Source organism: Balaenoptera ricei, chromosome 6 (assembly GCF_028023285.1).
Source record: "Balaenoptera ricei isolate mBalRic1 chromosome 6, mBalRic1.hap2, whole genome shotgun sequence".
Taxonomy (NCBI): Eukaryota; Metazoa; Chordata; class Mammalia; order Artiodactyla; family Balaenopteridae; genus Balaenoptera; species Balaenoptera ricei.
In genome coordinates, this window is record NC_082644.1 from 89,328,891 (window position 1) to 89,355,832 (window position 26,942).

Genomic DNA, 26,942 nt, shown 5'->3' on the forward strand with positions numbered 1-26,942 from the left:
GGCAGAGGAAGCCCTTTGGTTCTCTCCACGGGCACGGCTTTCCCAGGCAGGAAAGCAGAACCATGCTGCCTTGGGGACCCCACCACCCCCGCCAGGCCTCAACCGCCCGGGGCCCATCAGCAGTGGAGGCTGAGGCACCCTGCAGCCAGCATGGAATAACAGTCCTCTTTCCAGGTTCTCTCTGCCTCGAGCACCCTCCCACCTCTGCCTTTATCACCCCACCTCCAGCTCTGCGGTCCTTCTGGTCCAGCACAGATGCCTCCCTGCAGGCCCACAGGAAATACAGGCTGAGTCAGAGAGAGAGCCAAGAAAATGCCTCTTTCCTCCTGATGAGATTAGGCCTGAGGGAGCACCTCCCCTCCTGACATCTGACACTGCCCAGAGCCAGGTGCCTGGGCCCGGAGGAGGAGCAGGGCATCTCCTGAGATGACCTGGCCTCCCCTGCCACCCCCGTGCCCTTGCTCTTGACCCTTTCCTCAGGCTGTGTGAGGCCCGGCCAGCCTCTTCTCTCTGTGACTCCGTTCCTCCTCCACCCCAGCCCAGGCCTCCTACCCTGCCCCCACCCTGACTCTGTCATTTCCCTTAAGACTCCCCCAGCCCCAGGTCCCCTCTGTCCTCAGGATAAAGCCTTCAGCTGGACTTGGGTTTTGAGGTCCTTGCACATTCCCTGACGGCCTTCCCCTCATCTCCACACACCTGCCCTTTGAGCCACACTGGCTTATCTGCTCTCCACACAAAGCGTTGGCTTTCCCAGACACCCCTTCTTTGCTCACACCCCTTCTCTCTGCCTAGAGCCAAGTCAGCCCAGACCAGTCTGAGCTGGTAAGTCAGCCCAGGTAAGTCGAAGGTTGGCACTTAGCTGGGTTCCTAGGATGCCCCCTCCTCTCACTCCACCTTCCTGGGCCCGGCTCAAATAGAACCGCCTCCAGGGGGCTTCCCAAGTTCCAAGGCCTGAGCCATCTCTCTAGCCTATGAGGTCCCCCATCCTGATACACAGGGAGGGGAAAGAGGAGGCAACTGGTTCAAATCCCGGACCCTCATTTGTCTCTGGGCCCCAGCATCCTCATCTGTAAAAGAGTACCCTCGGATCTACCTCATGGAGCCTTGTCCAAGATTAAATGAGGTAACAGATGTAAAATGCCTTGCACGTGTCTGGTACTGTTACTGAACACAAGTTCATGTGCCTGACACACAGCGAGGCCAAAGCAACCAAAACGTCAGAGTTTGGAGCAGAGAAAGGTTTATTGCAGGGCCAAGCAGGGTGGCTTGTGCTCAAAAACCCCAAACTCCCCGATGGTTTTGGGGCAGAAGTTTTTATAGGCCAAATTTGGGGCGAGGGCTGCAGGGTGTGTGACTTTCTTCTGATTGGCTGGTGGTGAGGTAACAGAGCGGTGTTCCTGAAATCTTGTGCTCAGCCAGAAGTTGCCACCCTCCACCTGGGTGGAGCTCTTAGTTCCTGCAGAAGAGCCCAAAGATATTGTTAGGTATATCCCTTGAGGAGGAACCAGGATCCTGCTTTAATCACTGCAGTATAGTTTCTTGACTGTTCCCCCTTTGTTTCAGCATTCCCTATTTCCCTGGTTAATGGCTTTTTGAATCTGCCCTTTGGAACTCTGGGAAGGTCTAGGAGGCTGAAGCCTTTACCCTGCAAGTAAGAAACGGGGGACCCGGAAAGGCTTTTGTGCCCAGGAGCCCCACAGGGTCCCGCTCGGTTTCAGTACTAAGTAGAAGGTCAGCTGATGGATGCTCCCTTCCTTTCCTCCTGTCCTGCTCCCTGTGTTTCTCCCATCTTTCCTCCATCTATCTATCCATCCATCCATCCATTGGACTGTCAACGCCAGTCCTCTCCCTTCAGCTTTGCCCACCCACAGGCCAAACCACACAGGCAGGCACCCAGGGGGAAACTGACTTGGCTCCTGGATTGAGCTTTCACTCACTCCACCGGCCTTTCCTGAACACCCCTTCTGGGTACTAGGAGCCAGGGACTGGGCCTGTCTCTTCCATAGCAGGCTTGCTGGTCACGTTGGAGAGTCCTAATTCTGATGCCAATTTGCTACATGACCTTGGGAAAATCTTGTCCCCTTCTTAGGTTTTGTTTGCCTACCCATAAAATGGTAACACCTCTGCCCTACCCACCTGTTAGGACAATTTGCTGAGGGCTCTGCAGCCCGCATGTGCCAGACCTGGGGGGCCCGTGAGGGCAGTGGGACTGCCTGCCTGGCAGCTGCCCCAGTCCTCAGAGCTGTTCCTGCCTTGACCCTCTGGAGACACAGAGCAGGCCTTCTTCCTGTTTATTCCCCCTGATCAGGCCCTGACCAAAACTCCACGAAGATTTATTGCCCCACAATTTCCTTATCTGTGAGTTTCGAGAGACAAGGGTCACGGAGACTTTTTAAAGATGCCTCCCAGAGGTTGAAAATCTGGCAGCTCTACTTCCTGCTTACTGTCCATTCTCTGGCAGAACTTCTGGATCTGTCTTTGGACAGAGAGGGACACTGAGAAACAAAGAGGGAAGGTGCCTTGTTTAGAGCCCCACAGTGATCCTGGAGTAGGGCTGAAGCCCTGAAGCTCTGTTCTGGGATGGGCACCTGGCCAGGGGGCCTGAATTCTGTCGTCAGTGGACCTACAAATCAGCTCTCACCCTGCCCTGCTGCAGGGACCTGGGGCCCAGAGTGAGTCCAGGCAGCATCACTGGGACCTTCTCTGAGTCCAGCCTGTGCTGGGTACCATGGGGCAGAGGCAGGAACGATCCTTACCCCCCAGGAGCCCAGACTGATGGGAAAGGCCAGCAAACTCAATTCGGGGTAGCAGGGAGATTGAAACCTGGCGAGTGGGTAAGGGCTGCCAGGAGTCTGTGTTTGAGCTAAGCCTTCAAGGCTGAGCAGAGCGAGCCCAGCACAGAGTAGGGACGGCACTGCAGGTGGAAGGCTCTGCACTGAGCCACGCGGTGAGGGGTGGGCAGGCAAAGGCATATCCAGGGAACCCAAGGGTCCAATTCAGCTGGGGCCTGAGCAAATGCAGAGGAGCAATGAGGGCCGTGACTGGAAAGGTGCCGGGGCAAGGCTCTGAACGCTAGCTGAGCTGGCACCTGAGACCACGGAGGGAGGTGTCAAAGTCTATAACCAGGGTGTGACCTGCCAGGGCTGAGGTGGATTTAGCCCCTGCCATTAGGGAGGGCAAGTATTTTCTTTCCTCAACTGTGGGCTGTGCCTAAGGAAGAAATAAGTGGGTTCATTTCATGCCCAGCTCCAATCTGCTGGAGGGGCTGTGGAATATGGTGAGAGGAGGAGGAGGAGGAGGATTCTGAGGCCTTCCTTGTCTGGACCCAGGAGGAGAGGACCCTGACTGATCAGGGAAGAGCTGGCGGATGGCTGACCAGGAGTCAAGGCCTGATCTCCCTCCACAGATCTCAGCTCTTTGAGAGAAACATGGAGCTGGGAAGCCCGGCCTCGAGGCCCATTCCTGGGCCACTTCTCAGCAGCTGGGGTTTTAGATCAGAAAATAGCTTCCTTTCATCATTCAACCCATTTCCCTGTGGGAAGAGTCCCCAGGTATGACTGAGGGCTGCCTGCTCCTGCCCGAGCCTGGGCAGCCCAACCCTTCATTTCCTGGACCAGCCACACAGGAGGGTGATGGGAAATTCCCAACTGCTTCTCCCCAACCTGCGTATCAACCTGGAGATAAATGCCACTGTGCAGCCTTAATCAATTCCCCAGGCAGTGTCTGCCACAGACGCCAGGAGAGGATGGTGAGGACTTCTCCCCATTTCCAGCCTCTCTGGGCTCTGCCCACATTTGTTCAGGCTGGGCCTGCAGGCCAGGGAGGGCAGGAGGGTGGGAGGTTCACTGGAGGACGAAGAGTACAGGAAAGATGTCAGCACCCTGGGCTGAAGAGGCACTTCTGCCCCGAGACTGACTCTGCCAGGACTGGTGACGGTATCTCATTTACACTTTGCAAGAATCTCTCCCAACAGTGGGTCTCAAACTTGAGAGCACATCAGGGGCCCCTGGAAGGCTGATTAATACCCAGACTGCTGGGCCCATCCTAGAGTTTCTGATTCAGCAAGTCTTGGGTGGATCCTGAGAATTCTGCATTTCTAGCAAGTTGCCAGGTGGCACTGATGCAGCTGCTCCAGGGACCACTCTGAGAACCACTGCTCTACAGCCCTGCTGTATGATTTACAAAGTCCTTCCCGTTCACTATTCCATTCACTCCTCACAGCCGCCTTGGGGTGGGGAGAACTATCCCCACTTCCTGGATGCAGCGAGCTGCACTCAGCTCAGAGCGACGGAGGCACTTTCCCGAGGTTACACAACTAGTGGGAACCTGACCTCCAAAGGCTCTGTGAGCACACAGCCAGTTCCTAATTCGGGGCCACTTGGGGCTGTGATCCTGGGATTTCTCTGTCCAACACTCTTTTAAATACACAAACGCGGGTTCAGGCCAGCACTCAAGAATCGCGCAGGTGTTCCCACAACAGCTTCACCACCTGAACAGCAGGCATGGAGGGCAGGTAGTCAAGACACAGGCTTCAGAGTTAGAGACCCGGCTACCAACCCAACTCAGCTTCCCTAAGTCTCGGCACCACACGGCACCTACCTCTGGCCGGGCTGCTGTGAGATGAGGCAAGTAGTGGAACAGAGCCTCTAGCCTTGGCACACAGTGAGGCCTCAACAAGCCAGTGGGCCCAGACAAGAGCCGGGGTGGGGGGAGTGGGAAAGATACCAAACCTCTCTGTGCCTCGGTCTCCTTATCTGTAGACTAGGGTCATAACAGAACCTACCTTATAGGGGAATCATAACGATTCCATACGGTTATCCATTTACATTGCCTTAGAGCAGTGCCTGGCATGGGGCAAGTTGTGTGTTAGTGTCCTACGTACGGTTCCTTTGCTAAACATGATATTTTAGCACTGAATGCACATTTTTCATCCATACATGTAAGCAAACCATTAAAGAATAAAGTAGGCTACAGTGAAGTCAAAATTAAAAAATCATGGCGGGATGACTGCACAACAGTGTGAATGTGCTTCATGCCACAGAATGGTATACTTAAAAATGGTTAAAATGATAAATTTTGTTTTGTATATTTTACCACAATAAGAAAAAAAAAGAAAAAAGAAACAGCAGCACTGAGGACTTCCCTGGTGGCACAGTGGTTAAGAATCCACCTGCCAACTCAGGGGACATGGGTTCGAGCCCTGGTCCGGGAAGATCCCACATGCCGCAACTAAGCCCATGTGCCACAACTACTGAGCCTGTGCTCTAGAGCCTGCGAGCCACAACTACTGAGCCCGCGAGCCACAACTATTGAAACCCGCGTGCCTAGAGCCTGTGCTCTGCAACAAGAGAAGCCACTGCAATGAGAAGCCTGCGCACCACAACAAAGAGTAGCCCCTGCTCTCTGCAACAAGAGAAAGCCCGCATGCAGCAATGAAGATCCAATGCAGCCAAAAATAAATAAAATAAAAAATTAATTAATTAAAAAAAAAAAAAGAAAGAAACAGCAGCACCAAGCTAGATCAGCACCCAGCTCTCCTGTACTCCTTCACTGGCTCCACCTCTGCTTCCACGATTGTTTCCCCAGGGAGCACCTGCTTCTTTTAACCCTCCCTGACCCCTGGCCTTAGTCGGTCCCTGACGTGACTTCAGGGGGTGGGGGGCAGGTTGGTTGCCCCTTCACCCTTTTACTCGTGGCTAGTCAGGGCCTTCTCTGCCTAGGCCTCGTGCAGAAGGGGCCCTGCAGGGTGACGATCCTCGCCCCTCCTTCAGGCACCTTCAGGACCGCCTCGACCTTCTCCCTGGCAGAGGGTGGCTTTTCCCATCATCTTCCCTTTGGCTTGCTTGCCCTCTCTATAGAGCTGGCTCTGCTCCTTGTGATGAAGGAAGGGGCCCCTTAAGGGAGCAGTGCCCTCAATAACCAGCACGTACTCCCACTGGGCTTTAGCTGGGAGCCCTGCTCTGTAGAGGGATGGTGCACAGATATTCTGAGATCAGGGGCCCGGCTCCATTCTGCTCTGCCCTCATCGGCTGTGTGACCCTGCTCAAGTCATTGTCCCTCTCTGTGCCCCTGGGCCCTATCCATAAAATGGGAATGTGCATCCCTGCCTGAAACCCTCCTGAGGCTTTGGGAGGCTCTGAAGGGAGAATGGAGGCAAAGGCGCTTTCTTTCTTTATTACACAGAGGACACTCGAGATCAATATGACAACGTCGAGAGGTGGCATAGCAGTGGTTACAGACATAGTCGGGAGCCCACCTGCTGGGCTCAAACATCAGCCCCACCTCATACCAGACGGAAGACTCTGGACAGGTTAGTCAGCCTCTCTAGACCTCAGGTTTTCCATCTATAAAATGGGGTGGTAATAGTAAATGAGTTCATACCTGACAAGCATTTACAACACTGCCTGGCACATGGTAAACGCAAGGTAAATTCAAAATAAGTAATAACAGCAACAACATGAGATAGACCTAGAGAGTATTATGCTTAGTGAAATAAGTCAGACTGAGAAAGGCAAATACTCTATGTTATCACTTATATGTGGAAGCTAATAAAAATAAAACAAACGAATGTATACAACAAAACAGAAACAGCCTTACAGACACAGAGAACAAACTAGTGGTTACCAATGGGGAGAGGGAAGGGGGGAGGGGGTGATACAAGATTAAGAGATACTAACTACTATGTATAAAATAAATAAGCATCAAGGATACATTGTACAGCACAGAGAAATATAGACATTATTTTGTAATAACTTTAAATGGAGTATAATCTATCTATAAAAATATTGAATCTCTATGTTGTACACCTGAAACTAAGAAAATATTGTAAACCAACTATACTTCAATAAAAAAAATTTTTTTTTTTTAATTTTTTTTAAAGAAGTAATAATGGTAACTTCTATTGACTGCTCACTATAAGCAGGCACGGGTTTAAACTATTAACCTGTATTAATGGATTGAAATGAATATTTAGGACTTTGAACAGGGCTTACAGATTAAACCAGAAGCACAAAGTGCCCATGTTCCTTTTCTCTTCAGAGAGGCGACACCTAAAGATCTAAAGATTCAGGAGTGGGAGGGGTCATCTGTGCTGGGAGGCATGAAAATCCCCTTAACTGGATGAAAACAGAGGAAGCCTTATGCCCCTCCCCCAGCCCTCAGTGCCAGTTTAGAGCCTGAAGCTCTAATTCTCGTCTAATCTAATTCTCAGCCAGACCCACTAACCCCCTCTCTCAAATGATCTTATTACGTCTGGGGGCAAGAAACAGACACAATAACCCAGGACTGCCCAGGGTCAGGGACCCAGGGAGGCATGCAGCCCAGCTCTCTGCTCTCCTTTCCACACCATTCCATCTGAAAAGTCTGCATGTCTCGGCTTGCATCATTCTGCTGAAGGGAAGCTCACCCCTTCCGGGGGGCAGGAGAGCTCAACCGTTAGACTTCCTCCTTCTACTGAGCGGAAATCTACAATTTCCCCCACTGCCCTGTCTCCATCCCTGGAGCCCCACCAACCACATCCGTTTCTCTGCCCCACGACAGCCCTTCCAGAGATCTGAGGCCCCTGACACCTAACCCTGGGATGGCTCTGCTCCAGGTTGGGGAGTTTCTTGTGTGACTCAGTTTCCCATCTTCGCCCCATTTTGGTTGCCTCACAGTAATGCTCCAAGCTGTCCCCATCTTTCACCCAGTTTGGAGACCAGACCATACCCAAACCCTCCAGATAGGGGCAAAGAACCACTCAGAAGAGCAGGTCTCCAAAAAGATCCCAGACTTCACATCTCAGAAAAGCAGCACTGGCCAGACCCCCAGAGATCACGAGGTACGAAAGGGGAAACTGAGTCAGCATGCCCAGGGCCACACACACAGGGCAGAAGCAGGAATGGGATCCAGGTCTCTAGCACTCCCAGCCCAGGAGAGTCCTCTAAGACACTGAACAAAGTCCCCTTTGATCCTGTGCCTGGATACGGTGTCAAATATTTTGTTTCTTATCTGTGCTGCTGTTCTCAGAGGAACAAATTCCAAGGATGGCTGGGGAAGAAGGTCTTCTAATTGTGAGGCCGAGGGTCATTCACCCTAGCTGGGCCCTCCTGAGGCTCAGACCTTTGAAAGGTGGGCTGCGTTTCTCCAGAATGTGGTTCAGGCTGGGAAAGATGGGGCTCCTTAGGGTCAGGAGAAGAGACAGACCCCAAGTCTTTGCTGCTAGAAAGGCCAGTAGAGCATGAAGGGTAAACTGAAGCACATCAACTCAACCCATATTTTCCAAGTCCTCAGTTGGAGACAGACCCCCATGCTGGGCTCTGTGGGCCCAGAGGTAGCCATGGAGTCTTTGCCCTGGGAACGGGTAGAAAAATGGAGAAATCGCATCTCACTCGAACAAAGTATGATCACAAAGGTGGTGGTGTGTCAGAAGTGGCAGCAGCATAGAAAAGACCAGGAAGTTACAGCAATGGGCCCCAAACTGTCTTGATCATTTACTCCTTCCAAAGGGAAAAAAATCGAGCTCACCCACCCCAATATATTATATTATATACAAGTAACCATAACCTGTAGACATAAGGTACAATATATACAAGAGGTGAGATTCATCATTAACCAGAGTGACTGTAAATCTCTATTTCAAATAGTGTCCTCCCCCACAAAAAAATCTTGCGCTGACTTCTTATTTTTTTTTTCCTTGCCTTGTGGCTGACTGAAGTGATAGTGCTGGAAAGGCAAGTGTTAATTCTCCCATTGTCTTGTCCCCATGCTCTAGCATTATCAGAATTACTAACAATCCAGTGTCCTCGTAGAAATCTTTCAAAACCACTTGTCCATTTTGTGAGGGTAGTTTGTTAAAACTGGTTAATATAATCCACAAATCCAATCTGGGTTAATTAGTCTAGATTAACCTGGATTAACTGACCAGTTTAATTAGTTGGGATAACCTGCCTAAAACAAACCAAAGAGTAGGATGTCCTTGTCACCCCTTTCTCAGAGACTTCTGGAGACATGAGACATGAAGCTGCCTGACCCCTGACTGGAGAGTGTGTCAGTGTGTCTACACCTGGCAAATGTGAGCAAACGTGAATGATTTTCTTGTTTAGATGATATTTTTTCCTGCACCCCAATGAGCATCTTGCGTACCTCACCTTGGAGGCCACCGGAATAGAAGACAGGGAGACTCTCAGAGAAGATTTTCAGGCTGCAAGGGATGGTAGGGATCACCTAGTTTAACCCCTCACTTTGCAGGTGAGGAAACAAGGACCCGAGAAGGGATGTAACTGGTCCAAGGTGACCTGGTTGGTCAGCGGTAGATCCCAGAGAGAACGCAAATCGCTAGTTCTTGACGCTACCACCTCTGAGTCCTGGCCACACTGGGCCCCTTCCTGGCTCTCTCACTGGGCCGTAGGCAGCTGCCTGACCTCTCACCCGCTGGGCTGCCTCCCTTGTGATGTAAGATCACCCACTGGCTCTGAGGGTGGCCGTGGGTGGCAGGGAGATGTGCGTCTCAGCAAAGGTTACAAGTGCCATCAGGACGGGGGACATGGGGTCATCAGCAGGCCACGGTTCTGAGTCACTCTGAAGCCTCATCGGTGAAACGGGACTATTCGGGTCCAGCTATTGTCTGAGTGCCTATGAGGGCGACATCTGTGGGCTGGGAAGTAACCCCTGAAGGGGATTACTACTGTCCTTATTACTCTGGAAGGCTCTGTTTAGGAGGGTGAGATCTGGGGTTCCCCTAGGGCCCAAGAATTCTGCCTCTGACCACCAACTGCAGCCCTGGACACCGCAGGACTTAGAGCCCTGCAGCCCAGTGGTCCCCAAGGTATGCCAGCCCAGGCCTGGTAAGGTGTGGGCAGCTGTGGACATGGGTCCTGGGCCTTCTGAGGCACAGGCTGAAATCTTGCTCCTGTCTCTATGGTTCTCTTCCCCCCTGCTGGGAAGGGGAAGTGCGGGGACAAAGGCAGCAGGGAGGTGAGCAGTCAGCCTGGGTGCAGACAATGACGGGGTGTATTTGCTATAGAGAACTTAAAAACAATAATAAGAGCGACAAAAAGCCTGACTTTATTACCATGATGTGCCTATAATTCTAAACAATGTCAGTGATAAAACACTCCTCCCTGCCAGGGTGGATTGTTTCCACCTCCCTGCCCTTGGTATCTGGTCAGTATCTGATACTATTCCCTTTAGATTGAGCCAGAGCAGACTCAGACTGTATGTTCAATGCATCCCAAATAGGCTCAGTGTGCTTCCCATTGCCAGCCCTTGGCTTCTGTTGTTCCTTTGCCAATATCTCCCTCCCCATCACTATGTCCAGCTGCTACAAGGCTCAGCTTAGATGCTCCCTCTTCCAGGAAGTCTTCCTGCATGCAGTCCCAGCCATCCCCTAGCTGGCTACAACTCCCCTCCCAGGCTGCAGACTCAGCAGTGTCATGTTCTCAGGTCCAGAGCAAGATACAAGAAAGGAACTACCCTCTGAAATCTGGAATCCACAACACAGAAAACCAAACCAGGGAGCCACTTCCTAGCTGTGTGACTTCAGATGAGCCCCATGACTGAAACAGTTCCACTTGCTTCCAAAGTCACTAGTTCAAGCACCCCCTTGCTGATCACACCCTCCCCGCCTCCAGCTTCCTGGCACGTCCAGATATGACCAGCCCTTTGTCAGCACCCCCGATGGGTCAATAAAAATGGGTTCAGGCCCAAGGAGAGAGCCTTGGACCAGAGACCCCTCCCTAGGACAACATAGTCTGTCAAGCTTGGCTCCAGTTTTTCTGAAAGGCCAGCTTGTAGGATGGTGTCTGGGCCATGTGACATCTACACACCATGATGCCCATTTCTTGTACCAGCAACCTGGGACATCAGGCCAGGCCTCCCCCCACTGCAGACCTTCACCCATGAGAACTTCCATCACTGGCCTCCTCAACCTTCTCTCCCCCATCTGCCTCCTTCTCTCTTCACTCTATTTCCTCCCCCCAGTTCCACGATCCATCACCTCACTCTTATCAACACCATAAAATCCTTCATCCTGCTGACTTTTCCCATATTGTCTGGCAAAACCCTGATGCTGGATGAACCAGGGTATCTAAGCACTGCTGGGGAAAAAAATAGACGAAAACCAGATGAGGGCAGGAGGCACACACAGAGTGTAATCCTTTCCCACTACTGCTTGTCTCCCTCCAGAACCCCTCCCTCTGCGAGTCAGGCCTTGTGAAGGGCACTGAAGACAAGCCAGATCCCAGGGGTTGCCCATGTGGCCTCCTTCTCCTTGTACCCACAGCCAATCCATCATTCATCCCACACTCCTCCACCTCCTAAACATCTCTTAAACCATCCACATAGGTCCATTCCCACAGCTACCACCTGTTCTCACTTGGTCACTTAGTCTTGGATACCAACCATCTTGCCCCTGACATTTTCAAAAGATGGAAATCTAAGCATGCCACTCCATGGCCATTGCTGCAGGGCCTGAAGGCTCTGGCCCACTCTACCTTTCCACACTCACCTTGCCCAGGGATCCGAGCTACACACACTCAGTGCCTTTAATTCCTCAAAAGTCCATTTCCTCCAGCCTCAGGGCCTTTGCACAGGCTGTTTCTCTGGTCTAGCATATTCCCCTCCCCACCCTCACCTGGTTACTTCCTACTCATCTTTCAGATCTCAGCTCAAAAGTCCTTCCCTTAGAACAGCCTTCTGCAGTGATCCTGGACTAGGCACATTTCTCTACTCTGCATGCTCCTTATGCCCCTCTTCTCCGGGTTTTGTGGTACTCTCCAGTTACTGCCCAGCTCTTCTCTGGTCTGTGAGCTCACCAGGGCAGCCCCTTTATCTGTTTTGCTCTGCTCTGTATCCCTAGCACTGAGCTCTGTTTCACATGCAGAAAGTGATCAATACACGAACAAAGGTCTCCTTCAAAAAATTAAATTGAAAAATTACTATTTAGGGAATGAATGAGTGGATAAGTCTGAGTGAGGTTCTGGGGTATCTGTGTGGGACAGGCCTCCGCAGTCTCTCTCCAGGGCAGGCCATAGGCCAACCTACTCTTGGAAATGGTCATAACAAGGATGAGAGTAATGACCCAGCCAGCAAGCTCCCAAAGTTCCTTCCTGTCTGTAAGCTCCCCAGCCCTCCTCTAGGCCCCGCATTCCTCAGAGCACCCAGCGTTTAACGGCCTGTCCACCAGGCATTTCTGCACTGACATACGTTTACTTTGCTGAACATTCTCTTCTTCCCAAGGGCCAGAGCTCAGGAGCCTTGTCTTTGTGGAGTTGGATTAGGAAAATAAATGTGGTGGAATCCAGTTAGAACAGGGTTCAAATCCTAGCTTTACCTCTCGCTGACTGTGTGACTTTGCAAGTAACTTAACTTCTCTGGGCCCCTGTTTCCTCATCTGTAAAAAGAGGACAAGAATATCTAGCCACAAGGTTGCTGTACGGATTAAATGAGTGAATATACATTAAGAATCTAGGGTGGGGGGCTTCCCTGGTGGCGCAGTGGTTAAGAATCCGCCTGCCAATGCAGGGGACACCGGTTCGAGCCCTGCTCCGGGAAGATCCCACATGCCGCAGAGCAACTAAGCCCGTGCGCCACAAGTACTGAGCCCTCATGCCACAACTACTGAAGCCCGCGCGCACCTAGAGCCCGTGCTCCGCAACAAGAGAAACCACCGCTTGAGGCAACTAGGGAAAGCCCGCGCACAGCAACGAAGACCCAATGCAGCCAAAAATAAATAAACTAAATATATTAAAAAATAAAAATAAAAAATAAAGTTAGTTAAAAAAAAAAGGAATCTAGGGTGGGGCCTGTCACACGTCATATTTAATTGATTCTAAGACACAAGAGTTTTTAACATTTTTAACATCTCTGAAACTGGGATGCAACTTATAGTTTAATTGGCTGCCCTTTTTCTTTCTTAATGGATTATAAAATAATGGTATATTATCTCACAACTGGCTGTGCCCTGAATTCCATGAAATAGGACAGTAGCTTGGTTCCTTTACTCTTTGCAAAGACATGAGAAGGTCTGTGAGAGTCCCAGGGACCAAAGACTGAGAACACACATCACTGGGGGCAAAGGGTCTTCTGGGGTCTGGCACGCTGAGGTGGAAGCCAGAAACATCACGGAATCTGAAGGCACAGGCTCTTCCCCAGCCTGGCGGCCTCTGGATCTGTCCCAGCTTTCCCAGTCCCACTCAGGGGGTAGCCCAAACTCCAGCAAGACCTTCATTTTTCTGGATCTGACTCTATGCTTCTGCTGACGTGGCCTGGGGTTCCTGGTTTCAGGCAGTCGGTCATAATGCTGACTGTGCTTGCAGCCATCTAAAGCCCTAGTCTTTGTCCCAAGAAGAGAGTCCTGGGAACAACTCCAGAGACCCCCAGAGACCTCTCCTCCCATGTGACTCCTATATCAAGCCATCCCTGGACCCTGTCTCAACTGTTCTGGAAGACCAGCACTGAGGATACGTCCTCCAGGCCTCACCCAAGTCCTCATGCTGCAGATGCCTCCTTAAACCCTCCAGCCTGGTGACAGCAGGCTGGCCAGATTATCATACTATCTACATTCCACTGTACCATATATTACATATAGCCACATCTTTATAGAAATAAAATGTCTATCACATATAAAATTTCAAAATACAGAAAAAAGAAAACAAAATTTTGCCATCTAGTGATAACCAACCAGCTTGATGTGTGTCTTTCTGAATATTTTTCTGTATTTACATGTGTGTAGATCTATTCTTTCCTCATATTCAAACCAAAATGGGCTCATACCACGCACTGCTCTTTTCCTTGCTTTTCCAGGCAATACAAATTTGCAGACCTCCCTCTACATAGACTGGTTTCTTCCCAGTGACCTCATGGTGCTCCCCTTTCCTCCATCCCTTCACCTGGCAGCTCTCTACAGTGCCTCTTGATCAGGTCCCTGAGGCCTGATCAGGGCGCCCAGCCTCTACCAGGATGCAGTGCTTTTGGCCTGATGGGTTCCTATGGACACTTGTCCCCCCTTCCTTGGGACAGAGCTGTGACTGGATCATAATTGCTCTCAGGGCCTCCTCAAAGCAAAGCCGTACCCCAGCACAGAAATACTCTTGAACCCTTAAATCAAGGGGTGTGAGGTGAATGGAGGCTGTCTGTCTCTGCTGGATTTGACTGTAGGTCTTTCAAAACAGACCGGATGTTCTCCTGGACCCAGATGCTGCCCTGGTATTTCCCTAACCCCTGGGGACTCCAGATATCACAGTAAACAGCAATGAACAGGTGCCTGGCATTTTATAGTTCATAAAGTGCTTCCATGTTTTCTATCCAATTTTAAGACTCACAACCGCTGTATACATTAGGCAAAGCACGTATTTATTATCTCAATTTTATACGACTGAGGCTCAGAGAAGTGGGCAATTTACCCAATGACCTTTCTTGCTTTCTTCCCCTTCAGAGTCTGGCCAACTCCAAATCCCACTAACCTGGCCCAGGCATCACCTCCTCCAGGGAGCCTCCTTAACTCCCACCCCGCCCCAGGCTGCATTAGGTGCCCCTCCTTGAGAGCCCACAGCTTCAGGGCTTCCCTATCAGAACTGAGCCCCCGACCAGGCTGTGCGCCCTTGAAGGCAGTGATGAGTCTGACTTATCTCCATCCTTACTCCCCAGGCATAGTAAAACCTCAATAGATGGCTGCTGGGATGACGATTGTTACGATTATTAAGGCAGGAAATGCCCTGCCCACTTTATGGAAGAGGACAGGGGGCATAAAGAAGGGACAGGACTTGCCTACAGAGCATGTCAGTGGTCAGGTCAGGTCTCCCTCCTCAGGGGTGTGGGCTCTTTTGTTCCACTGTGTCCCTTGTTTGTAATCTTGGACTCCAAGCCACTGCCTGAGGTTCATTTCCGTCTCCTCCTGCACTGGCTGGGCCTCCCTGGTCGAGCCAGGTTATGAAGGGGAGCGTTGTGGAGAGGGCTCTGGCTGGGAAGGCTCAATCCCCCAGCCTGGGCCAACACCCTGGGGTGGCCCCAGGAGCAGCAACAGTAGTTGGCTCTCCACTACTGTGCCACGCCCTGTGCCAGAACTTTCCATCTACATCTCCCTTCATCCTGAAGCTGGCACCATTATGATGCCACTTTGCAGGTGGCGAGGGAAAGACCCCGGCCGAGGCTCACCCAGTGGCTGTGCTGGGATCCAAAGCCAGGGCTGCATCCCTGGCAGCAGGCAGCCCCAGGAGTCTGCTGGCACCGGAGCCAGAAATAAATGCACAGTCAGAGTACAAGAGACAAGTCCCAGGGGGCCTGCAGGCTTGGCAAGGTCCCAAACTCTCCCTCCCCACCCCTGGCTGCCTCCCACCCAGGGCCTGCTGGAGGGCTGAGACTCTTGGGCCCAGAGAACACAGGCCTGCCCTGGAAGTGCCCAGCACTCTGTATGGGCAGGGTCATGGCACTTGCCAGCCCCCTGCTAGCTCTGGGCTCAAGGCCAGGCTGGAAGCAGCTGTCACATCAACCCTACAAATTCTCAGCTCCCTATTTCTTCTTAGAATAAGACCTCACATATCTGCCCCCAACTGGTTGAGAGATGCTGAGCAAGGTGCCACCTTTCACTGGGCCTTACTTTTCCTATCTGTGAAAGGATGCTGGGGGTGGGGTGAGTGCGGGGTGGGGGGGTGTCTCAATGGAACCCACCAACTGACATTCCAGGTTTGCCTACAGGCAACACAGCGCGGTGATTAAGACCCTGAACACTGGAGCCAGATGACATGGGTCCAAATATATGACCCTGGGCGAGCTGCCCAACTTCTCTGGGCCACAGTGTCCTCATCTGCAAAATGGGGATAATAGTAGAAAAAGAAAACCCAAGTAAATATACTAAAATATTTATATTGATTATCTAAGATAAAAAGAGATGTGATTTATTTTGTTTTCCTTTCTTTTTTCTACATTCTCTATTATCATCAAGTACTTATAATAGAAAAAACAAATATACTTTCTTTGTAAATTAACTTCATTGAGATATAATTTACATACAATATAATACACCCATTAAAAATAATAAGTAATAGTATCTATTCTATAGATTGCTTTGAGGATTCGATGGGCCAGTGTATGTAAAATCTTAGATGGTGCCTGGAGCATAAGAAGTGCTATTAAGTATTTGTTAAATAAATAAGCCCAAGACCAGCCTGGCTTCCTCCTCTTCCTACTCACCTGGCCTGGACCCCTACCTCACCCCCAGCACCAAGCTTGGCAGATCCCCTGCCCCCTCGTTCAATGGTTTACGCTGCCTGGGTCCAGCCTTATCATCCCAGGCCTGGACTATTTCCACAGCCCTCTCTCTGCACCCCAGAGGAATAACACTAACACTCAAATGTGGGGACTTCCCTGGTGGCACAGTGGTTAAGAATCCGCCTGCCAATGCAGGGGACACGGGTTCGAGCTCTGGTCCGGGAGGATCCCACATGCCGCAGAGCAACTAAGCCCGTGCACCACAACTACTGAGCCTGTGTTCTAGATTCCGCAAGCCACAACTACGAAGCCCGAGTGCCACAAGTACTGAAGCCCGTGCGCCTAGAGCCCGTGCTCCGCAACAAAGAGAAGCCATCGCAATGAGAAGCCCGCGCACCGCAACGAAGAGCAGCCCCCGCTCACCGCAACTAGAGAAAGCCCGCGTGTAGCAACAAAGACCCAATGCAGCCAAAAATAAAAATAAATTAAAAAAAAAACAAAAAACACTCAAATGTGGCCATGCTCATAACTTGTTCAAAAGCCTTCCATGGCTCCCACTGCCCTTGACCAAAAGCCCTAGCTCCTCTATGAGACCCTGTTTCAGCAAGTTACATAAACTCTCTGTACCTTTGTCCCTTTAACTGAAGAAGAGATATACAAGTAGTACCTCCTTCAAACTTACAGGAGTCCATCATGTTGTACGAGACAGGGTACACAATCGGACCTGCGGCCTCTCTCACCTGTCTCCTCTTCCCTCGTGGCACTCTTCTCATCTGCCCTTCCTTCAACGTGTCAGGTATGGTCCTACCTCAGGGCTTTTTTCTTGCACTGGCTGTTCCCTCTCCCTGGACGGCTCTTCCCCAGGAATCAGCCGGCTCCCTCCCTCACCTCCTTCAAGCCTTTGCCCAAAAGTGATTCTCAGTGATTCCCCTCACACACACCCTATTTGAAACCACAACCCCTCCTTCCATTCCCCCTCACACACTCAAAATATCCTCCTATGTTTTATTCGCTCCATCTCATTTATCACCACCTATTGTACTTAGTGTTTATTGTCTGTCTTTTTTTCCTATTAGATTGTAAGCTCTTTTAAGACAGATTTTTTTTCTTTTTGGTCTATTTTGTTTACTGTCAAGAACCCCCTTCCCCTCAACACCTAGAAGATACCTAGCGCAAGGCAGGTGTTTAATAAATGAAAGGTTGAATGATTACATGAATGACTGTGAAGCACTTAGGACAATCAGGCAGGTGGTAAGTACTCAATAAATGTTAGCTTATTATTATTGTTGTTGTTGTTGTTATTGATTCTTCGAGGTGAGGCTCCCATGTTCTTCCTACTTGACTTCTCCAAGCTTATACAGTAATCACACTGCCCTAGTCCCCACAGCACCCTGCCAATCTCTCAATTATGGTAAGGAGCACAGTGCTTTTTAATTATATCTTTTTCCATTTAGGCTGAACCAAATGGCCATTTCTTGTAAGTCAAAAACAGCCAGATATTGGCCATTTCACATATAACCTAATACGTTTCGCATGGCAGCCTGCAGGCCCTTGGGAGGTACCTCAAGGCCTAATACACAGTCGATGCCCAGTAAATGTTTGTTCACCAACTGCTGGCCCTTCATAATAGGTGTGATTGCTAAACACCTCCAATCTGTTCTGAAGAAGGCAAGGCACGGTCTATAGACGTAACATAATAAATGGAAGATCTTGCTGAATTATTTTCTGATCCTCCTGAAAAATCTCTGTTCCCCGATATTTGGTAAAGAGGATAAAAACAAAAATACAGTAGGTTCTAAAATAATCCAGGTTCTGGAACTTCCCTGGCGGTCCAGTGGTTGAGACTCCATGATTCCAGTACAGGGGACAAGGGTTCGATCCTTGGTCGAGGAACTAAGATCCTCCATGCCAAGGGGCACGGCCAAAAAAAAAAAAAAAAAAAATCCAGGTTCTGGTCATTTGGAGATAACAAAGGTCTAAGGCTGAGGGAAGCCCCTTCCCCTAGCTAGCTGCTTGCCTCTAAGGGGATTCATTTAATGATGGGGGAGGGAGGCTGCAACAATCTTTGGTTATCCCTGTGTTCACTGCTCCTTCTAATAAAGGCTTCCTCTACAGAGATTTGCTAAGTCTAGAATGCAGGTTGTCAGAGTTCAAAGAAATTCAGCAATCACTGAATCTACCCCATTTCACATATAGGGGAAGTGAGGTACAGAAAGGGGCAGGGATTGACCTAAGGTCACACAGTGGGGTAGAGGAAGAGCTCATCCTGGAATCTAGGCTGACAGGAGTCTCATGGCTTTTCCTCCAGACCACACTGCTCCTGTGCTGGCCAGACTCTGGACATGGAAGCTTTAGTATCACTATTATTAAAGCTGTACTTTTTAAATGAAATGTTTATTAAGCCTCAGATAAAACACCAAGAGCTTCTTCACCATAAAATAACTTCTGGTAAATAACAGCACTACACTTGTCTCTATAATTACTTCCTTAGGGTAAAGTCCTCACATTAGAATTCTAGGGGCAAAGGGAAGTTAGGATCATTTTCATGGACTTTTGTAACAAACTGTCAGGTTGCTCTGCAAAATTAAATGCTACCGGAGAATCCCTATAGCTTTGCCAGCATAGATGTTTATCCTTTTATATTTATTTCTGCTAATTTTATAGGAATAAATACAGATTGCTTTCATTTACTATGTGGTATGTGTTTCCAAACACACACACACACACACACACACACTCTGGTCCTGGAATCAAGATCGCTGGGCTTGGTTGCTCATCTGCTGTGTGACCTTTGACAAGTCACATCCCCTCCAGGGATAAGGGATACCTATCTGTCAAATGAGGGGGTTGAATGAGATGATTTCTTAAGATCCCTTTCAGTTTAGATATTCCATAATTCCATGGTACATTTTAAAATTATTTGCATAGGATGACTTTTTAATAACCAGAATCTGTTATACCTCTAAATCAAGGCCCAAATAGCTTGGACTAGTAGAGCAGGAAAACAGAGCCCAGATTATACGCAGGTAGAGATGACAGGAGACATAGGTAGCACTTAAGCCTGTGCGTTGGAGCTATGCTCAAGTGACAGCACATATACTTAGTCTGCTTTTACGACGGGATAATAAAACTCGTTTGTGGTCTAGCTTCAAGTTCTGTGCAGCTCCACCATGGCCAGAAGGTAAGGTCATAGTCACTCTACTTCGGCCCTAGAGTCCCAGACTTGCAGTCAAAGGCAGCTCACCCCCAGCAAGTGCTCATCCAGCCTCTGCTCACATACCTCTGAGGACACAGTGCTCACTACCTGCCCTGGCAGCACCTCCCTTCTTTTGGCTGTAAGAAAGTTCCCAGGTGAGGGGCAGGTCACGAGGGGGGACAAGAGAGACCAGAAGGCCCAGACTTGATTCTCAGAAACTATTCCCTCAATCAGGGCAGGCAACAGAAGACAGGGAAGAACATGCATGGGCTGGAAGGCCTGGAGAGGGGCTCCTCTGGCTCCTTCTCTCACTCCAGACCTCTAAGGTAGCTGCTAACCCAAGGGTACAGGGGACACATTCCAGTCCTGATGACAGTGGGTTCTGAATAAGCCCCAGGCTGACTACTGCCTGCTCTCGGGCAGACACCTCAGCTCCCTCGTCTTGCCTTTGCTCCCTAAGGCTCTGACAGGAGAAACAATGCTGGATCTGGGGCTGTTTAGCCCTGAGGTGAACTGATTTAAGGGACCAGATGATTGCCTCGGGGTGGGGGATGGAGGGGTCAGATGTTGTCTGTGTGCTCAGAGCAGGACTAGCAGATTCTAGCTCTGTTTACAGCTAGTGAGATTCCCATAACAAGGGGTGTGCAATGGGACAGCAAGACCTTCCAAAGGGGATCTGACCAAGGGGCTGGGCCAGATGCCAGAGGTCTTCTTCACCCAGAGAGCTTGGAGCCACAGTCCCTCAGACATCTGCTCTGTCCCAGACCGAACTCCACTCAGACATGGCTCTCTTGGCACTGTAGCCTCTCTGGGGTCCGTGTGTGGACAAGCCATCCCTAATACACCAGGCTGGGACGTATGGCTGGGCGTCAGCACTGGTGGGGAAGGGATGGGGAAGGGCATGTTCCACACCATTCCCTAAATACAGGTGTCTGCATGGGTCTGGTCTAGGCAAGTCTGTGGCCGAGGGCCCCACCACCTCTAACCCAGGGCTCCCCCAGCCCCAGACCGGGAGGCAGACTTGGCAGGCAGACTCTGACCCGCCCCACCCTGCATGCCCAGGCCGGCTCGATAGGGATTTGGGGGTGTCCCCCCGCCTTCCTGTTTCCTGTACAGGGAAGCTGAGGCCCAGCAGGTTACTCAGCCAGGAGAGGGAAGAGGTCCCGACACAGGTCCCGCGAGGCACCCAGGCCACTAATGGGGGGACTGTCGGGACCGACTCGCCACAGCCAGCATGAGAGGCCCTCACTGCGGCTGGGCTGTGCAGACAGTACCCATCCGGGCCCCTCGCCGTCGGGAGGCTGGAGCTTGAGGCGGCCCCTCCCAAGAGCCCAGCGAGGAAGGGGCCACCACTGGGCCCGCTGTCCCGATGGGGAAACTGAGGCCTGGAGAGGAGCAGTGCTTTGTGCAAGGTCACGCAGAGGGGCTGGAAGCCAGGTCCCCCGAGCCCCGCCGGGTCCCCTGCGGTGCGCCGAGCCCCAGCATCCCTCCGCGGGCGCTGCAGCCCGGAGGCGCAGCGCGCACACTTCGCACAGACAGGGAGGGTATGGCCGGTGGCCCGGGGCCGCCCTACCTTGATGACTCCGCGCAGGTGGCTGCGGCGGCGGCGTCCGGCTCCGGCTCCGTGCTTCTCGCCGCCCGCCGAGTCCCGGCTCCCAGCGCCGCCTCCTCCCTCCCTAAGCACGGCAGGCGGGGCCGGTGGGCGGGGCAAGGGCCCGGCACAAGCCCCGCCCTCGCTCCCCGCGAGTCCGCGGGGCCACCACTGCTTCCTCACGCCCTTCGCCGCGCTCCGCGCCCCCCGGGGCTGGCCTCGGGGCACGCACAGGCGCACAGAACGGGCGCGCACCCCGGCGCGCACTCGCCACAGTGACTGGGGCGGCCTACCCCGCGCGACCAAACAGAAGCTGGGGACAGTCACACTCTCCTGCCTTCACGTCCCGCCGCTCCCTCGCTGAGTGGCTTGGAACAAGGGACTCGACCTCCCGGAGCCTCAAGTTTCTCCCTTGGTGAAATGGAAACAGTAACAGTGTCTGCCTCAGAGAGCTGTTTGAAAATTAGATGAGACGATCTAATTTACCCAGCACGGCAAAGTGCGCGCGCAGAGCCCGCCACGGGAGTAGCGCTCGGTGAACCTGGGCTGGTAGAGTAATTCCTGAGGCTTCCCAGTCCGCCGGGAGGAAGAGGGCAGGGAGGGCTGCTGAATATCGGGAGGACGCCCTTCTTTCTCTCGGTAGCCAGGAGGGGGCGCTGCTGCCCAGTCTCGCCGGCTTTGTGGTCCAGCATGCTAGGCAATGGGGCGGAGATGGGGAGGTCCAGCCGTTTAGTAATACCACCACCTAACACTTAATGAACAATGAACCCGGCACAGTTCTAGGCACCTTAATTGAATCAGCGTACTTTACCGTCACACAAGCCTAGGAGGTTATCTATTACCTATCTTACACATAAGGAAGCTGAGGCGCAGAAGGGTTAAGTATCTCACTTAAGATCACACAGGTAGTAATTCACCCCTAGGCAGCGTGGCTCCCAAACCCAAGCTTATAAACACTCTACCACACCACCTCTCTTGTGAAGAGCTCTCTGTTCAGTGGTGTATCTCTAGGGCCTAGAACAGTGCCTGGCTCAGTGTTAATTCGCCTGAATGTCTTAATTCACCTAGTGCTTGGACAAGTAACTCTGGTGCATTCCCCACGCCCTTGCACTCTCACATGTCTATGCCTTTGTTCACACCGTCCTTTCTGCCAGGAATTCTTTTACCTCCTCGTCTCCTTTTTTTTTTTTTTTTGATTTATTTATTATTTATTTATTTTTGGCTGCATCGGGTATTAGTTGCGGTATGTGGGATCTTCGTTGAGGCATGCTGGATCTCTCATTGCGGGCGGGCTCTTCGTTGTGGCGCATGGGTTTTCTCTCTCTAGTTGTGGCGCGCAGTCTCCAGGGCGCATGCGCTCTGGGGCTCTGGGGCTCTGTAGTTGTGGCGCGCGGGTTCCAGAGCACGTGGGCTCTGTAGTTTGCAGCACGAGGGCTCTAGTTAAGGCACACCAGCTCAGTAGTTGTAGTGCGCATGCTTAGTTGCCCCGTGGCACGTGGGATCTTAGTTCCCTGAGCAGGGATCGAACCCGCATCCCCTGCATTGTAAGGCAGGTCCTTTACCACTGGACCACCAGGGAAGTCCCTCCTACTGTCTTTTAAACAGACTCATCCTTCTTTCCAGGGTCGGTACCAATGTACCTCCCCAGCAAGTCGTCCCAGATCCCTGTGGATGTGCCCTCCCAGCCTTGTATCTGCATCTTACCACTCTGTGCCATGACGGTAGGTGGCTGGGGCTGTGTTTGGGGAAAGGCTGGTTTGACAGGGACCTTTCTGGGGGCCATGGACATATGGACCAGTGGGCTAGAGGGGAGGCCATTAGAGGCCTCTGCAATAGACACAACCTGGGACTCTTCCTAGAGATGCTGTGTGTATATGTGTGTTCTTTATTCTCCTGTCCCTTCCATCCCCCTAACCCTGGTCCATTTGATGAAGGCTACCCACTGACCATCTGAATTGCACACATGGGGAAACTGAGGCCAGAGCGGGGATGACCTATCCAGGGGTCCCTAGCTAGGAAACACACAATAGGTCTGGTTCCAAAGTTGGGCCCATCTGCTAGCACCTTCTATTGGGCCTTATTGCTGATTGAGATGGGCCAGAAAACCACCTTCCTGTGTCAGCACGGCCTTTGTTTAATCTGCCGTGTGTGGGTAAATTTCTTGTGGGTGACCAGAACATGTGTGTGTGTCTGTGTGTGTGTGTGAGAGAGAGGGTGGCAAGTTCTCTACCTGCCCAACATGGAGCTTTCTGTACAATATGGTCCTGTGCCCATGGCAGATTGAGCTGAGAAAGAATGAGGGGACAGCAGCACCTGGGAGGTGAGGTTCTGAACATGGGGGAGAGGACCTCTGTAAAAGTGAATGTGCATCTCCCACTTTAGGGTGGGGGTCTTCCATAGGGCCCTCCCTCCTGTTTTGAGGAGCCCCTTTATTCTTGGGGATATTTCCCCAGGAAGTTTCCCTGGGTAATTCCTCTCCCCTAGAGAATGGAGCATGGGCCTGAGCTCGCTGGGGGCCTAGTTGGGAGAGGGATGCTTTGAGCTAGAGGGCCCACCACCTGGGGTAGGGAGGTGGAGCTGTGAGGGATCAGATCCTCCAGCCTGGGAAAGCAGCAGCCCCTGGGGATGGGGGTGACAGCTGTGGTGCAGGGCCAGGAACCTGACACCAGGGGTGGGCCCCAAACGCCTTTCAGGAAGAGCTGAGGGAGGGTGGGCAGGCTCCCTAGGAGCAGCTGCACCCCAGACATTCTTGGGGCTCGGCACCCCCCCCACCAGTTCCTGCTACAGCCTCCCTGTCAGGTAGATGTTTCTTCCTCTCATTTTCCTTTGCCTGGAGCTATCCCCATAGGACCTACACCACTCAGGAGGCCATAGGCTAGACTTGTCCTTTCCCCTGGGGGAGGTGTTCTAGGATCCAGAGAAGGCGCCGTGAGCTTGGAGGAGCCCTTCCTGGTCTTGCAGTTAGCAGCCTCTAAGGCTTGAACATGGCTTAACCACTCAGTGGCTGTGTGACTCTGGGCAAGTTAGTTAACCTCTCTGAGCCTTGTCTCCTCATCTGTAAACTGAGCTTGGCCTGGAGTGAGCAGGTGTTGTAGGACAGGCAGTTCACATTCTTGCTCTGGCTCCAGCTCCCGGCTACAGGGCTGGAGGCCCCCTAGTCAGTCCTGATTGCCTGTGGTCCCCAACCCTGTTGGTGTAGCACAATACCCACGCCCTACAAGAGGCTGAGTGTGGGACCCAGTGCTCAGGTGATTCTGTGGTGCAGCCAAGTAGGAACCAGAGGTGACCCAGTGCTGGGTCAGCTGCAGAGTAACACCCCTCTCAGTGAGAGAGGAGGAGGGGGGTAGATACCCAGCTTTGGGCAGAGCTTCTCCTCTGCCTGGGTGTGTGAATGGGAAAGATGGAGGAGGGGGAAGACAAGTGGAGGAGGGAAGAGATGAGGGAAGGAGGAGAGGGGAGAGGTTGGGGGTGGGCAGAGGAAGGGGAGAGAAGGGAGGTGGCAGGCAGGAGGGGAGAGGAGGGTGCCCTCTATCCAGCAGCCCCAGTCTGAGCTGGGATTGCTTGCTGTATTTTTGCTGAGGAGGGAATTTAATTTTTAAGGCTAGAGTCAGAGGGACCAGCTGGACCTAGTCTCTCCTGGAGCCTTGGGCCTTTTCTAGACCTCAAGGCCCTCCTGGTGACATTTTCTTCATGGAAAGGGTACTCACTGCCCAAGGCTGTACTTGACTCTGTGCCAGGCACCAGGCTCAGCACCAGCGTCATCTCCTTTCATCCTCCTGGAGTTCCAGGAGGCCGGACCCCTTGTGTCCTTGGTGATGGCCCTGAGGGTTACAGCCTGTTGGGGGTGTAGCCAGGACGACCCCCAGGCTGCCCTCAGACCACCATCATGCTTCACAGTTACTGTTTGGTGGTGAAAGGACCTCAGCAGATGAAAAAAGTTTAGCACAAATGAGAAAGGCCATCGACCCCTCGTGTAGGGTGTTCACAGGAAACTGGGCTGCCCAGCAGCCCTCGTAAATGTGGGAGGAAAGGAACCCTGAGGGCCCCCGCCCCAGGGCTGTGGGGCAGTGGTGGGAAGGAACCAGGTGTCTGGTGCGCCAACCCCTCCCTGAAGTTCACACCAGTGGGTGACAGAAGGGCCTGTCCCTGGTCCCCAGCAATGGGTGTGGCCTCCCAAGCCCTGATAGGAGCCTCAGATCAGAGCAGGAGGTTTCCCTGTGAGAATCCCCACCCTATCCCTTCATATCACAGATTGCTGAGCTCAAGGCTATCCCGGCACAGGCACAGGCTTTGCTGAGAAATGAGCTGCTGAAATCACTTGTGCAGCCTCAACCCCCCGCCTTGGGGGGAATGGGGGAAGCCTGTCTGCTGAGGAAGGGCCTGGAAGAGCCCAGAAGAACCGGAGCTGAGTTCTGCACAAGCCAGCCCTGACTTGGCAACAGGCTGCAGGCTCTGTCCGTCTCACCGCCTGTTCCTCTCCCTCCCAACCACCCAGTTCTCAAAGAGGTGACTTTTCTTGCCCCAGACTCTGAATCTGGTGGTGGGAGATCAGAAGTTGGGCACCTAACCCTGGGCTTTCAGCCCCTACACCAAGTTCCTCCTGGTAGTGGACAGGGGTTTCCCTGGGAACACCCTCCCCACCCCCGTCCCCCCGATGGGCTGTGAGGAGAAAGGTGAGGGCAAGTGCAAGGCTCAGGATACAGGCCTTGGAAGGTGGGAGTCAGGACTGGAACAAAGGCCCAACCAGGACTGGAGAAGCGCTGTTGCCCGGAAAGACGGAAGCCCTAACTGCACACGGCCCCAGCTTCTCCAGGAACCAGGACCGGCCCTGCAGAGATGCCAAGAGAAACAGCAGCCAGGGGCGTCCCAGGCTGGGAAGGCCCTAGTGGTGGGACACTCTGGAGCCCTCGGCCCGCCCAGGAACAACTGGTTACTGAGAATCGTTTAGGTTCCAAAGCTTGTGAACTATTTCCAATATTTACACTGTCATACACAGATAAAACTTAGAGAATGTTCAAGGTTACCCTATAAAGACAGCACTCTTGCTCGCTTCTGCAGAGGAAGTGAGAAGGGGTGTATCCTGGGTGTGTGCTTATGAGGAGATAACCCAACCAATGGCTTCAGGAGCCAATGTTCCAATGGGGAGACTGAGTCCCAGAGAGGGGAAGGGACTCGCCCAGGGTCACATGGTGATGGGGCTCAGCGGAGCCTCAACCACTGCTCCGTGGCTGTCCTCCTATGGGCCTGCCAGCCAAGGGCGAGAAAGGGCTTTGGGGAGGGCAGGTAGCCAAGTCAGGGCTCCGCCTCTCCCTCATCCTCGCTGGTGCAACCCTCGGGCACTGCAGGGCCCTGGGCTGCCCGGGTCTCCAAGTACTTGGCCTTGAGCTGCTCCAGCTCGTGCAGCTCAGCCTCCAGCCGCTCCCGGTGGGCCATCCGCAGCTGGCGTAGCTGTTTCTTAGGAAAGGGGTTCATGTCGTTGAAGGCGATGTTCATCAGCTTCCTGGGGGGAGAGCACAGTCACAGTCACCGGGTGTCCCAGGCACCCCTGCATTCATTCTGCTCATGCAGCTGAGGCCCCTTCCAGGGAGGAAACAGTAAATAAGAAGACAATTTCCACCCAAAGTGACAGGTACTGAGGCAAGAGGAAGCTTAGCACTGTGGGAGCTCTAACCCAGGAAGGAAAAGTTGGTCAGGGAAGGCTTCGTGGAGGAGGGGACAGCGAGCTGAGTTTTGAAGAATGAGTACAGGTAGGCCAGGCAAAGACGGTGGTGGTGGAAGTGGCCGGGAGGCATTCTAAGTAGAAGAACCTGCAAGGCCAGAAGCCCAGAGATGGAGGTTGTCCTAGGAACTCAAATAATTCTGTTTGGCAGGATCATAGGGCATGGGTGGTGGGGGCAGGAGAAGGTGGGCAAGAAATGAAACAGCATGGAGGCCCTGAATGCTGTGTTAAGGGGGCAGACAGACGCCGAG

General features: G+C 52.2%; 2 protein-coding genes across 5 annotated transcripts in view; both read right to left on the reverse strand.

Moving 5' to 3' along the window:
- CORO2A (coronin 2A) overlaps positions 1-21,071 on the reverse strand; it is a 57,225-nt gene extending 36,154 nt beyond the window's left edge. Inside the window, exon 1 of the mRNA XM_059926507.1 lies at positions 20,955-21,071. The gene's annotated coding sequence lies outside the window, so the exon portion shown is untranslated. The remainder of the gene's footprint in view (positions 1-20,954) is intronic.
- A 4,844-nt stretch (positions 21,072-25,915) lies between these two features.
- Positions 25,916-26,942, reverse strand: part of TBC1D2 (TBC1 domain family member 2) — a 41,924-nt gene continuing 40,897 nt past the window's right edge. For all 4 annotated transcript variants that reach the window (XM_059925139.1, XM_059925142.1, XM_059925143.1 and 1 more), the window contains one exon: positions 25,916-26,472. In XM_059925139.1, the coding sequence (XP_059781122.1) occupies positions 26,265-26,472 (208 nt within the window). In that variant the 3' untranslated portion in view covers positions 25,916-26,264. The remainder of the gene's footprint in view (positions 26,473-26,942) is intronic.